Source organism: Ailuropoda melanoleuca, chromosome 3, assembly GCF_002007445.2.
Source record: "Ailuropoda melanoleuca isolate Jingjing chromosome 3, ASM200744v2, whole genome shotgun sequence".
NCBI lineage: Eukaryota > Metazoa > Chordata > Mammalia > Carnivora > Ursidae > Ailuropoda > Ailuropoda melanoleuca.
The window spans coordinates 2,492,588-2,506,818 of record NC_048220.1 but is presented as its reverse complement, the minus strand read 5'-3'; the positions used below and the strand labels follow the sequence as shown (position 1 = coordinate 2,506,818).

Genomic DNA, 14,231 nt, shown 5'->3' with positions numbered 1-14,231 from the left:
CCCTCCATAACACAAGTTAGTATCCTCTCATTGCAAGGGCACAGTTGGCTCACTCAACTGCTCCAGAGAGAAAATAGTTTTCTTTTTTTTTTTAAGATTTTATTTATTTATTTGACAGAGATAGAGACAGCCAGCGAGAGAAGGAACACAAGTAGGGGGAGTGGGAGAGGAAGAAGCAGGCTCCCAGCAGAAGAGCCTGATGTGGGGCTCGATCCCAGAACACCGGGATCACGCCCTGAGCCGAAGGCAGACGCTTAACCGCTGTGCCACCCAGGTGCCCCGAGAAAATAGGTTTCTGATGTCAGAGGTCATTAATGTTTCCACTTACACAGCTGAAAATGCTGGGATTAGTGAAGAGCTCGCTGGAGTCCCAGGCACAGGACCACTCCACAGACCTGACCTCCCTAGCAAATGCAGGCACTGGGTCCTCCTGAGGTCAGTGCCCTGAGCACAGGGTGGGAGAGCCTCTGTCCTGCCTGGATAAATTATGAAAACAACAGCAAGGTTGACAGCTTCTGACTTGAGCCCCTCCCTCTGAAAGACTTGGTTGACAGTTACAGGCCCACATTTACAGAATATGAAAGTGAAACCATCGTTTCTCCACAGAGCAAGCAGTTCCCGGAAAAGACATCAAAGTGTTTTGACTTCACGTGGCTCAGCAAGTGAGGGGAGGGCAGAGAGACACCAGGGACAATGGGAGACAAGTCTCCCATGACCTCTGTGAGGGCATGTAGCCAAGACTCCCATGGGAACCCTGGAGGCAGTGAGAAAGACTGTGAGCAAGTTTCCAAAGCTTCCAGAGAATGAGAGAAGCATTTCCCTTTAGAAAGGAGAGGGACTATAACATTTCTTCCTGTTCTTATTTCTTTCATGTTTAGGTCCCCTGTGGCTGGCTGTGATGTTTTCACTCTTGGGCAAGTATGACACTGGCAGGTCATAGAGTCACATCTCATGAACAACTTAAACTCCTAGGAGGGGCTCTGGGGAAACCTGCCAAGACAGCGGGGTGGAAGTTCAGAGAGGGAGGAAGGAGCCTGGATTCTAAGATTTATGTGGAAGATCAGGAGGAAATTACAAAAGTTTCTTTAGAAGAACATATGAGGATCTGCTGTATCAGATAATATTTATTTCTTTTTTAAAAAATATTTTATTTATTTATTTGACAGAGGGAGAGAGAAAGAGAGAGCATAAGCATGGGGAGTTGAGGCAGAGGGAGAGGGAGAAGAAGGCTCCCCTACCGAGCAAGGAGCCTGATGAAGGGCCTGATCCCAGGACCCTGGGATCATCACCTGAGCCAAAGGCAGACACTTAACTGAGCCACCCAGGTGCCCCTATATAATATGTATTTCAATGTATAGTTCTAAGAGAGTTGGATGCTGAAACAGGGATAGAACAACTGACCCACAGAAAGGGACACAGAGCCCTGTATAGGATTCAGGCAGGTGTGGAGTTCTGTGGCATGGGAGACGTGCATGGGATATCAGTGGGTATAGAAGACACCATCTAGGGGCGCCTGGGTGGCACAGCGGTTAAGCGTCTGCCTTCGGCTCAGGGCGTGATCCCGGCGTTATGGGATCGAGCCCCACATCGGGCTCCTCTGCTATGAGCCTGCTTCTTCCTCTCCCACTCCCCCTGCTTGTGTTCCCTCTCTCGCTGGCTGTACCTATCTCTGTCGAATAAATAAATAAATAAATCTTTAAAAAAAAAAAGAAGACACCATCTAGTAAATGGAGTTGACAAGCTGATTCTCCATATGGAGAAAGATTATTCAATCTCTACTTACATTACTTATGATAGTCAACTCCAGAGGGATTTAAGACCTAAATCTCAAGCAGAAACTGTAGATCATATAAGTGCTCTTGCAGAAATACTTTTCTTTTTTTCTTTTTTTTTTAAAGATTTTATTTATTTATTTGACAGAGATAGAGATAGCCAGCAAGAGAGGGAACACAGGGGGAGTGGGAGAGGAAGAAGCAGGCTCATAGTGGAGGAGCCATGTGGGGCTCGATCCCATAACGCCAGGATCATGCCCTGAGCCGAAGGCAGACGCTTAACCGCTGTGCCACCCAGGTGCCCCTCTTTTTCTTTTTTTATTAGTTTCAGAGGTAGAGTTTAGTGATTCATCAGTTGCATATAACACCCACGGCTCATTACATCAAGTTCCCTCCTTAATGCTCATCATCTAGTACCCCATTCCCCCACTAAACTTCCTTCCAGCAACCCTCAGTTTGTTTCTTTAGTTAATAGTCTCTTATGGGTAGTCTCCCTCACTGTTCTCGTCTTATTTTATTTCCCTACCTTCCCCAATGACACTCTATCTTGTTTCTTCAATTCGACATGACTTAAATCATGTGATAATTGTCTTTCACTGACTGACTTATTTCATATAGCATAATACCCTCTAGGTCTATCCATGTTGATGCAAATGGTAAGATTTCCTTTTTAAGGCTGAGTAATCGTCCATTGTATATCCATACAACTTCTTTTTTACCGATTCATCTATCGATGGATATCTGGGCTCACTCCATTGTTGGGTATTGTAGACATTGCTGTTATGAACATTGGGGTGCAGGTACTACCTTCAAATCAATATGATTGTATCCTTTGTGTAAATACCTAGTAGTAGAATTGCAGGGTGGTAAGTTAGTTCTACTTTTAACTTTTTGAAGAACCCCCATACTGTTTCTCAGAGTGGCTGCACCAGCTTGCATTCCCACCAGCAGTGTAAGAGGGTTCCCCTTTCTCCACATCCTTACCAAGACTTGTTGTTTTCTGATTAGTTAATTTTAGCCATTCTGACTAGTGAGAGTTGGTATCTCATTGTGGTTTTGCTTTGTACTTCCCTGACACCAATTGATGTTGAGGTTTTTTCATGCGTTTGTTGGCCATTTATATGTCGTCTTTGGAGAAATGGCTGTTTATGTATTCTGCCCATTTCTTAAGTGGATTATTTGTTCTTTGGGTGTTAAGTTTGATAATTTCTTTGTTTCTTCATTTATTTTCAATTTTTGAAAATAATTTCAATTAGTCAACATCATTAGTTTCAGATGTAGTGTTCAATAACTTATTAGTTGTGTATAACATCCAGTGTTCACCACATCGTATGCCCTCCTTAATGCCCATCACCCAATAACCCCATCTCCCCCTCCCCCCACCCCCCCTCCAGCAACCATCAGTTTATTTCCTGTAGTTAAGAATCTTTCATGGGTTTTCTCCCTCTCTGATGTCTTCCCATTCAGTTTTACATCTCTTCCCCTATTATCTCCTGAGTGAAACCATATAATAATTGCCTTTCTCTGTTTGACTTATTTTGCTCAGCATACTACCCTCCATTTCCTTTCACATTGGTGTAATGGTAAGTAGTCATCCTTTCTGATGTCTGAGTAATATTTCGTTATGTATGTGTCTGTGTGTTTGTGTGTGCGTGTGTGTGTGTATCACATTTTCTCTATCCATTCATCTGTCGATGGACATCTGGGCTCTTTCCACTGTTTGGGTATTGTGGACATAGCTGCTATGAACACTGGGGTGCAGGTGCCCCTTTAGTTCACCATCTTTGTATCATCGGGGTAAATACCTAGTTCTTGAGAATGTTTTGTATTGCTATGTACTTCCCTCTTAGGACCAGCTTTTACTGCATTCCAAAAGTTTTGAAAAGTTTATTTCCATTTTTATTTGCTTCCAAGAGTATTTAATTCTTTAATTTCCTGGTTGACCCATTCATTCTTCAGTAGAATGTTCCTTCATCTCCATGTATTTCTGCTCCTTCCACATTTTCTCCTATGATTTAGTTCAAGTTTGAGAGTATTGTGGTCTGAAAATATGCATGGAATAATCTCCATCTATTGGTATTGGTTGAAACTTGTTTTGTGACCCTTATGTGATCTATTCTGGAGAATGTTCCATGTGCACTTCAGAAGAATGTGTATTCTGTTGTTTTAAGATGGCCTGCTCTGTATATATCTGTGAAGTCCATCTGGTCCAGTGTGTCATTCAGAGCCCTGATTCCCTTGTTGATCTTCTGCCTAGAAGATCTGTCCATCGTTGTGAGTGGGGTATTAAATTCCTCTACTCTTATTGTATTATTATCAGTGTTTCTTTAATTTTGTTTTTAATTGGCTTATATAATTGACTGTTCCTATATTAGGGACATAAATATTTACAATGGTGAGACCTGTTTGGACAGACCCCTTTATTACTATGTGGCATCCTTCTACATCTCTTATTACAGTCTTTGGTTTAAAATCTAGTTTGTCTGATATAGGGATTGCTGCCCCAGCTTTCTTTTGATGTCCACAACCATGATAAATGATTCTCCACGCCCTCATTTTCAATCTGGAGGTGACTTTGGGTCTAAAATGAGTCTCTTATAGATAGCAAATCAATGGGTCTTGCATTTTTAACCAATCTGACACCCTTGTGTCTCCCGATTAGAGTATTTAGTTCATGAGTAATTATTGAAGGATATGAATTTAGTGCCACTGTATTCCTGTAAAGTCAGGTTTTGTGTATATTGTCCCTTTCTATCTTTCTGGTCTATGTTACTTTGGGCTCTCTTCACTTACGAGATCCCCTTTAATATTGCTTGCAGGGATGTTTTAGTGACCACAAATTCTTTTAGTTTCTGTTTGTCCTGGGTGCTGTTTATCTCTCTTTCTATTCTCCATGATGGCCTTGCTTAATAAATCTTCTTGGCTGCATATTTTTCTCATTTATCACCTTGAATAAATCATGCCAGTCCTTTAGCCTGCCAGGTCTCTGTGAACATGTCTGCTGCCAGCCTTATGTTTCTACCCTTGTAGGTTAAGGACCTCTTGTCCTGAGCTGCTTTCAGGATTTCCTCTTTATCTCTGAAATTTGCAAGCTTCACTATTTTAGGTCGAGTTGTTTACCTATTTTTATTGATTTGAGGGGAGTTCTCTGTGCCTCTAGGACTTGAAGTCCAGTTTCCTTCCCCAGATTAGGGACATTCTCTGCTATACTTTGTTCAAATTAACCTTCTGCCAGCCACCCCTGTTTCCTCTTAGACCCCAATTATTCCAATATTGTTTTTGCTTTATGGTACAACTGTTCTCTCAAATCCTCCCTTGTTGGTCTAGTAGTTGTTTATCTCCCCTTATTCTTCATCTTTCTGTCTTCTATATCACTGACTCTCTCATCTGCCTCATATATCTTAGCAATTAGAGGCTCCATTTTTTATTGCATCTCAGTCCGATTAGATTTTAGTTCCTTTATTTCTCCAGTAAGGGATTGTCTACAGTCTTCTATAATTTTTTCAAGCCCAGCTACCCTCTTTATATTTGTTTTGAATTCTAGTTCTCACATCTTACTTGTAGCCATATTAATTAAATCCCTGTCAGTGAGTACTGCCTCCTGCTCTTTTTTGGGGTGAGTTTTTCCATCTCATCATTATGTCCACAAAATAATAGATGAAAGAGAAAGAAAATGCAAAACTGGCAGCAACACCAGAAATAGATGCATTAAAGAAATCAAAGAGAACAGAAACCAAAAAAATAAAAATTAAAAATAAATAAATAAATAAATAAATAAATAATAAATGAGAGAGAAAGACAGAGGAGAGAGAGAAAGAAATAAACAAGGAGGAGAACAGAACACAAAATAAACTAGATTCTGGGTGTCTTTTGAGCTGTTCATTTGAAGAAACTACATCCCAAAATAGGAAAGAAAGAAAAACTTTTATGCACACAAAAGTAAAATTGAATACAATGAAAGGAAACCAAAAATGAAATTATATATAAAATGTAAATATAAAAATTAGAATTAAAGAGGACTTAAAAAGGGAATTGATAAAATTAGGAAATTGCTAAAAAGGAAAAAAATAAACCTGAAAGACTATAGAATAAGAAAAAAAGGATGAATATTATATACTTATACTATATATAGAGCTTATTATATATAAGCTCTTTCTATATATTATAGAGAAAGCTTACATTTTGCAGTTCTGTATGATCAGTAAACTTGGTAGTAGCCTCATTTTCTCGCTGGTCTTCCGGGGGAGGGTCCTGTTGCACTGATTCTCAGGTGTTCTCGCCCTGGTGAAATGCAGCACCTTTGCCAGCGGGCCAGGCTCAGTGTAAGGGGCTCTGGATTGTACTATGTGGTGCTGTATTGCTGCCTGAAGGCTTTCAACACCAGTGGGGGGGATAAAAATGGTGACCCCCCCAATCTCTAGCCCCAGTGCTGAAAGTTCACACCCCCCATTCTTCAGTGTGCCCTCACAGAAAAAGCAGTCAATCACTCCTGCCCCCCCCCGATTTCCATCTAAACTCTACATTCACCCAGTCTGTGACCAAGAATTTTTTATCTCAGGCATGCAACCCTGTTATAAGTCTCCAAACTTTATGGATTCTATGGCACAGAAAATCGCCCTTTCTCAGGGGAGGAAGGGGGTGTTTCACGGGCCGTCTTCTCTTTGCTCAGCCCCTGCTTGGAGAGCGGTCACCCCACCAAGCAGCTGTTTGTGATTATGGCAACACTGACTAGAAAGTTGGCCCTTAAATTCGCTGTTTGCAGCAGGTTTCCCTCCTCTGATGCTTGGGAACTCTGTCATACTCAGGTACCCCCATTCTTTTGTGGCCCTGGGGATCCTGAGACCATGCTGTCCCACCTATGATTCTGCCCTGTTTCACTACCTGAGCCTTTAGGCAGGATGTCTCCCACTAATGCAGACTTCAAAAGTTCTGATTTTTATATGCAACTAATGAATCATGGAACTTTACATCAAAAACCAGGGATGTACTGTATGGCAACTAACATAATATAATTTAAAAATGTTATTATAAAAAAATAACAAAAGTTCTGATTTTGTGCTTCCACTGCTTAAATACATTGTGGTAGCCTCCTTAAGCCAGACCGTGCCCCCCCCCCAGTTAATCTTCTGCTCTAACTCCCTGCGTTCATGTCTCTGCACATCTTACAAAAAAATGGTTGCTTTTCTTCTTGTAGAATTTCAGCAATTCTTTTCCAAGATCACCAGTTAATTTTGCAAGTGTTCAGAATGGTTTGACAACTATCAAGCTGAATTCCAGAAACCAGATGAAATTAGAGTCTCCTACTCCTCTGTCATCTTAACTCCTCCTTTTTCTCCTAGGGAAAGATTTCTTAAATGATATGATACCCATATAAATATACCAAGATGAGGGCTGTATAACACAGGCTGGCCAATGTGATACTTTTGATTACATTAAAGTGAAATCTTCTCTTCATGAAAACAAATGCATAAAGAAAGTTTAAAAATCTCCACAAATCTGGAGAAGAATTTTGCATAAATGTAGTCAACTAAGGATCAATGGAAGGAAAGTATTTTAAAAATTCTGGAATTCAATAAGAAAAACTGAAACAATCCACCGTAGAGGTGGGCAAAGACATGACAGGATATTCATAGAAAAAGAAACACGTATGGGGAAAAAAAATAGAGAAATTACCATAAATTAACTAGTAATGAGACAAATTCATCTCTGTGCACTATGAGATGTCATCGTTAATTAGTTTAATTGCAAAAGTTGAAAAGGTGGACAAATTCAGGAATCGGTGACAATGTAAGTTGATAGAATCTCTGAAACATGGCTGCTGGGAATGTAAAGCAATACAATCTTTTCGAAGAAACAGTATAGCTGAATCCTAAAATTGAATATTCATGTGCCTCAGGACTCAGTATTTCCATTCCTAACAGTCTACCTAAGAGTCACTCTGCAAATATGTGCAGGAGACATGTGGACATGTGTCCCTAACAGCTGTCTTCATAATTGTGATAAAAGAGAGGGTAGGCATTGACAGAGAACAAAAAAATAAGTTCAGTGACACAATGTTGAAAGGATTGAACCACAGGTATAGGAAAGTAAATAAGCTTGGTATAATGTTGACATTGAATATTAATTTATCCAGGCTTCTCAATGCTGAGTGTTGATGGAAATGCTCCAGGTCCCTGGTCCCTGGTGCCATTTCTGAACCCCAGGGATGAAGAGTTCCTACAATTTTCCATGGAGACAGCCAGGTGTCCATCCACAGAATGTGAATGGAATTGGCATTGCATTTTTCACTGGCAACGTGGCATTCCTGAAGAAGATAGATCTTCCAAGTTCTAAGAGAACATGATGTTGTATCCAGAATCCTACTCAGTTAAGCTATTTATTGAAAGTGGTCACAAAATAAAGGCATTAATTGGAAATGCAAAGGCTCAGAAAGTTCACCACACTGAGAACTTTTTTCTCACTTTGCTTGGGAATGGATGAAATGTAAATGAGCAGGGAACAGGGAATCCAAGAAGCACCAGCACCACCAAGGTAATTGATGGATGTGATTTAGGCCTGTGCCCCAGGCTGGGAGAGCAACTAGTCCAAGTGAGAATGGGAATTAGAGGTCTTGCACAGGACCCCTTCAGGGAGAAACCTAGCTTCCTCCCCCTCGGGGGAGTGCTCACATTCAACTGTCATTTACTCTCTCTCTCACTACTGAGCATGGCTCTATCTAGAACGTTCCCTTTTTTTTTTCTTTTCTTTTTTCCCCTGCTTTCTCTTCTTAAACACAGAGCTTCAAACTGGATAAGTCTGTGTGGCCTGAGGCTGGATGAAATGACCTGTGAATGTTGGCAGTGGCTAGTCCTTCAATAGAAAGCATGAGAGAACATGTCCAGGGATAAGGAAGAAAGGGCTATAATTGGAAAGGGTGTAGCTGCTTCATGCTGGGTTCTTGCAGGAGTGAGTGTCAGAGAAGGAGGCGGTCACTCACAACTGTCAGTTCTCTAAGGAACTTCTTGATAGCATTATCTGTTACCTGTTGGTGTGGATCAAATTACCCTGAAACTTCGTGGCTTAATACAAAGGTTTATTTGCATATAGATTCTGAGGGTCAGAAATCCAGGAACAAACTCAGTTGTGTGGTTCTGGATAAGGGTCTCTCCTGAGGTGGTAGTCAAGCTATCAGCTGGGCTGCATCTTCTGAAGCCTTGCTGGGGCTGGAGGATTTACTCCCAAGATTACTTACTTCCATGGCTGGCAGTTAATGCAGGCAGCCTCGGTTCTCATCCCCATGGCCTCTGATTCTTCAGGGCCTCTACAGCAGGTTAGTTTAAAATTTCTATGGTTACTAGGCAGAGAGAAGAAAAGGGAGAGGGAGAAAGAGAGAGAGAGGGAGACAGAGCTGGAGCAGGAGCAAGACAGAGCCAGTGAAACGAGTGTGTATAAGACAGAGCTACACTTTTCATAACAAAGTTCTGGAATTTTTGGACATTTCATTATTGCTGCCATAATCCATTAGTCACTTAGGGAAAGGGTTTAAACATAGCCATGAAAATAGGAGAAAATGTTGGAGGCCATCTTAGAGTGTCTACCACTGACCTACAGGCAGGTCAAGATTGTGTGTGTCCACAGAATGAGATGAGAAGTGAAAGAACACGGGTGTTGGAGAAATGATTGATAGTTAAATGATAAGGGGATGTCAGAATGAGATTGTATGTCACACTAAACAGATCTTTTCTGCCACCTTTGGATACAGGCTCATTTAATAAATGACAAAAGTAGAACATATTTGGGAATTTCCTGACATGGACTCAAAATGAGCAAGTCATCTCATATACCTCAGGAACATAGAATCAATAAAAGTGGAAGTAATTGAACTTGATTGAGAATTCAGAAATGGGACAGTGTGAGGAGAGGACCCCAGATGTCCTGATTTCCCTCCAGAAGGAGACTGCTGATACATCACTTCCTCAGATGATGGACTGTGTCAGGATTTTCTTCAGGATGGCCCTGGTGTCCTTGGCAACTATTTCAAGGAGGCGTCTCTGTTTCCACTTCCTCAGGGAGTTGAAAATAAAGTCACCTAACAGTGGGATGCATCTCAGAAATGAATATAAGCAAGAGACTGCATTACAATTCAAGCAAGATAATGGCCAGTCCTCTCTGAGGACAGTGTATAGATCCCGAGACTTCATAATGGCTCTGTACTCCTCCATGGGTTTCCCCATACTCTGAGCCATCTGCTGGAGAGATTCATCATCCACACCAAAGAGCAAGCGGTAGGCCATCAGACTCTCCTCCAGATCATCTGCATTCCAGATGCCAAGGGTGTCAAAAGACTTTGAGGCTATTTTCCCCCTGCAAGTGGTCACTTTGTCCTTAATGGCCCTCTCATAAATGTGGGACAGACTCTCTAGGGGACCATGGTACCTGATGTCAGAAATGTCGATGTGCAAGGTGCCCCTAAGCTTTGGGAAGTCATGCAATAAGGGTTCAAGGCTGGAGACCAGGAATATGTTGGGTTCACACACTCCCTCCTTTTGGAGAGTTTCCCGGATATTCTCCCGAATATTCTTCAGGAGTCGTTCCTCCAAGTGGGCACTTGTGCTGAGGTCCCTGTCCAGCTTGGTCCAGACGACATAGAACCTCTTTCCTCGGCCTTGGATAGTTTTAGCAAGCTTCACAAGATTCATACTGAACTGTTCAGATGCAATGATGATGAAGAGGTCATACTGGCTAAACTTCATCTCTTCCATATAGTTCTCCAGGCTTTGGATAGCTGCCCCTGTTCCAGGTAGGTCCCACAGCACAACGTTGGGAAAGTGGGGGGAAAAGTAGCGAGTGGGAATCTGGGTGGTCCTCACCACCCCAGTGGGAGCTGAGTCCTCCTCTTCATGCCCGATTCCCCTCAGCGCATTGATGAAGGAGGACATGCCATTGCCGGAGTCCCCAGTCACTGCAATGCTCACTGGGGCATTGGATGCTGTCTTCAAGGTCCCCTTAACCACAGAGACCACCTCCAGCAAATTCCCTCCTCCCAAGGCCTTTTCCATGTTGATGGCAATCTCCTTAGGCAAGACACTCCAGCCCGTATTGTACGGCATATCAGAGGTGGTGGATGTAAGTAATGGGGTGTGAAGAGAGTGGGTGGGCTGTGTCACATCACAGAGCAGTGGAGTGTCCTGCAAAAATAGGAAAAGCAGGGGAGTTAGGAGGACCAGGCACACAGAGTGGCAGAGGCATCATCAGATTTGGTAACCCAAACTGAGCATATCAGATTCACACCCAACTCCCTGCAAAGGCACTTGGATGACAAACAGGAAGTCTCTGCAAAAATGTTTGATAATTTGTCAAAAATGTAAACTTATCAACCATAGAAAATGAGGAAATCCTACCATTTGTAACAACATGTATGGACCTTGAAAGCATGATGCTAAGTGAAATAAATCAGACAGACATATACTGGATTTTCTAACTGATGTGTGGAATCTAAAATTAAAATAAACTAAATTCATAGAAAAAGAGAACAGACTTGTGGATTGATAGAGTCACAGGTGAGAGGAAGGGGAAGTGCAGGAAGTATTCAAAAGATACAAGATTTCAGTTATAAGATAAGGAAGTACTAGGGATGTAAAGTACAACCTGATGACTGTAGATAACACTGCTGTACGATTTATAGGAAAGTTTTCAAAGGAATATACCCTAAAAGTTCTCATCACAAGACATTTTTTTCTTCTTTTTTCTTCTTTCTTTTCCTCTTATTGAGATGGTGGATTTTGGCTGAACTTATTGTGGTAATTACTTCACGATATTAGAAGTCAAATCATCAGGGTGTAGGCCTTAAACTCATACAGTGATATATGCCAATTGTTTTCCAATAAAACTTATAAAATAATTTAAACAGAGTCACTAAATGACCCAGCAATTACATTCCTAGGTGTATACCTAAGAGGGATGAAAACATACATCTACAGAAAAGTTGCATGCAAATGTTCACAGCAGCATTATTACAGTAGCCCCTCAGGTGGAATTAACACAGTTGTCCATCCACTGTTCAATGGATAAACAAAAGCAGTCTATCCATATAAGAGATCAGTATTGGGCAAGAAAAGAAATGAAGTACAGATACCTGTCACAGCATGGAGGAACCCCAAAACATTATGCTCAGTGAAAGCAGACCACCCATCAGACCATGTGTTCTATGATTATATTCACATGAAATGTCCAGAAAAGGCAAATCCTTAGGCACAGAACATATATTGGGGGTTTCCTAGATCTGAAGGGCAAATGGTATGAGGAAAAGAGAGGTGGCAGTCAAGAGGTACAGGATATTTTTGCATAATGAAAATGTTCTAAATTTGATCATGACAAGAGTACGACTTTGTGAATATATTCAAAGAGATTGAAAACTTTAAAGAGATGAATCATAGAATGTGTGAATTATATCCCAATAAAGTAGTTGAAAAGAATAACAGCAGACGGGCTCATTTAGGAGATGTGCACATTTTAGGGATTCAGAGGAGAACGTTAAGGAATGCTCTCCACCTATGGTACCAGTAGTCAGCTCCTAAGCAAGTTATAGGTGGAGGCAATTTGAGCAGAAGAATATCAGGAGGGTCACTCAGTCAGGAGGCTAGGCAGGTATGGGTACTCCTCCACCCAGCCTGGGTGAGCAGGATGTCCCACTGGGGATGTCTATAGGGCAGTCATGAGATTTGCCAACTCTCCATACGCTTCAATCTTGAGGACCTACACATCCTCAATATATATGTCTTCAGAGTCAAGAACCATTTAATTATTTTAACAGCAGAGAAGAGTGCATTTTCCATAACTTTCAGTACTAACTGCATACCTAACTGCACACCTAAGAAATCCCTGCCCCCATACACTTCAACATTTAATTTACACGAGCTTTCCAAATAATGTCCTACTGATTTTTAAGTCAGTACTTATGTTTGTACTTGATTGTTCATCTTTGCTGTGATTATTATTATTATAAGTAATAAAGTTCTCCAATGAACTTTCTCCTGTAAGCTGAGCCCTGAAGTAATATTGCAAGCTTTTAAAGGCAGAATTGGAAAAAAAGAAATATTTGGGATTACCTAGTGGACTCTCCTCCTGGGGGCTACACACACAGTGCTACCTGCTGGACTTTCTTTTTTTTTTTTTTAATAATTAATTTTATTTTATTTTATTATGTTAATCACCATACAGTACATCCCCTGATTCTGATGTAAAGTTTGATGCTTCATTAGTTGCGTATAACACCCAGTGCACCATGCAATACGTGCCCTCCTTACTACCCATCACCAGTCTATCCCATTCCCCCACCCCCTCCCCTCTGAAGTCTTCAGTTTGTTTCTCATAGTCCATAGTCTCTCATGTTTCATTCCCCCTTCTGATTACCCCCCTTTTCTTTATCCCTTTCTTCCCCTACCGATCATCCTAGTTCTTATGTTCCATAGATGAGAGAAATCATATGATAATTGTCTTTCTCTGCTTGACTTATTTCACTTAGCATTATCTCCTCCAGTGCCGTCCATGTTGCAGCAAATGTTGAGAATTCGTTCTTTCTGATAGCTGAGTAATATTCCATTGTATATATGGACCACAGCTTCTTAATCCAGTCATCTGTTGAAGGGCATCTCGGCTCCTTCCATGATTTGGCTATTGTGGACAATGCAGCTATGAACATTGGGGTGCATATGGCCCTTCTCTTTACTACGTCTGTATCTTTGGGGTAAACACCCAGTAGTGCAATGGCTGGGTCATAGGGTAGTTCAATTTTTAACTTTTTAAGGGACCTCCACACTGTTTTCCAGAGTGGCTGTACCAACTTGCATTCCCACCAACAATGTAGGAGGGATCCCCTTTCTCCACATCCTCTCCAACAATTGTTGTTTCTTGCCTTGTCTATCTTTGCCATTCTAACTGGCGTAAGGTGGTATCTCAGTGTGGTTTTGATTTGAATTTCCCTGATGGCTAATGATTTTGAACATTTTTTCATGTGTCTGTTAGCCATTTGTATGTCTTCATTGGAAAAGTGTCTGTTCATATCTTCTGCCCATTTTATGATTTGTTTATTTGTTTCTCGTGTATTGAGTTTGAGAAGTTCTTTGTAGATCTTGGATACCAGTCCTTTATCTGTGGTGTCCTTTGCAAATATATTCTCCCATTCCGTGGGCTGTCTCTTAGTTTTTTTGACTGTTTCCTTGGCTGTGCAGAAGCTCTTTATCCTGATAAAGTCCCATAAGTTCATTTTATCTTTTATTTCTCTTGCCTTTGGCGATGTGTCGTGAAAAAGGTTGCTCTGGCCGATGTCATAGAAGTTGTTGCCTATGTTCTCCTCTAGAATTTTGATGGATTCCTGTCTCACATTGAGGTCTTTCATCCATTTGGAGTTTATTTTTGTGTATGGTGTGAGAGAGTGGTCAAGTTTCATTCTTTTGCATGTAGCTGTCCAATTTTCCCAGC

At 41.3% G+C, this 14,231-nt stretch overlaps 1 protein-coding gene across 9 annotated transcripts in view; it reads right to left on the bottom strand.

Annotated features, from left to right (window-relative positions):
• Positions 1–7,477: 7,477 nt before the first annotated feature.
• LOC100463703 (immunity-related GTPase family M protein 1-like) overlaps positions 7,478–14,231 on the bottom strand; it is a 32,930-nt gene continuing 26,176 nt past the window's right edge. For 8 of the 9 annotated variants that reach the window (XM_034655811.1, XM_034655815.1, XM_034655817.1 and 5 more), the window contains one exon: positions 7,489–10,939. In XM_034655811.1, the coding sequence (XP_034511702.1) occupies positions 9,728–10,939 (1,212 nt within the window). In that variant the 3' untranslated portion in view covers positions 7,489–9,727. Of the gene's footprint in view, positions 10,940–14,231 lie in introns of all 9 variants that reach the window. The other variant, XM_034655810.1, reaches the window with a different exon arrangement.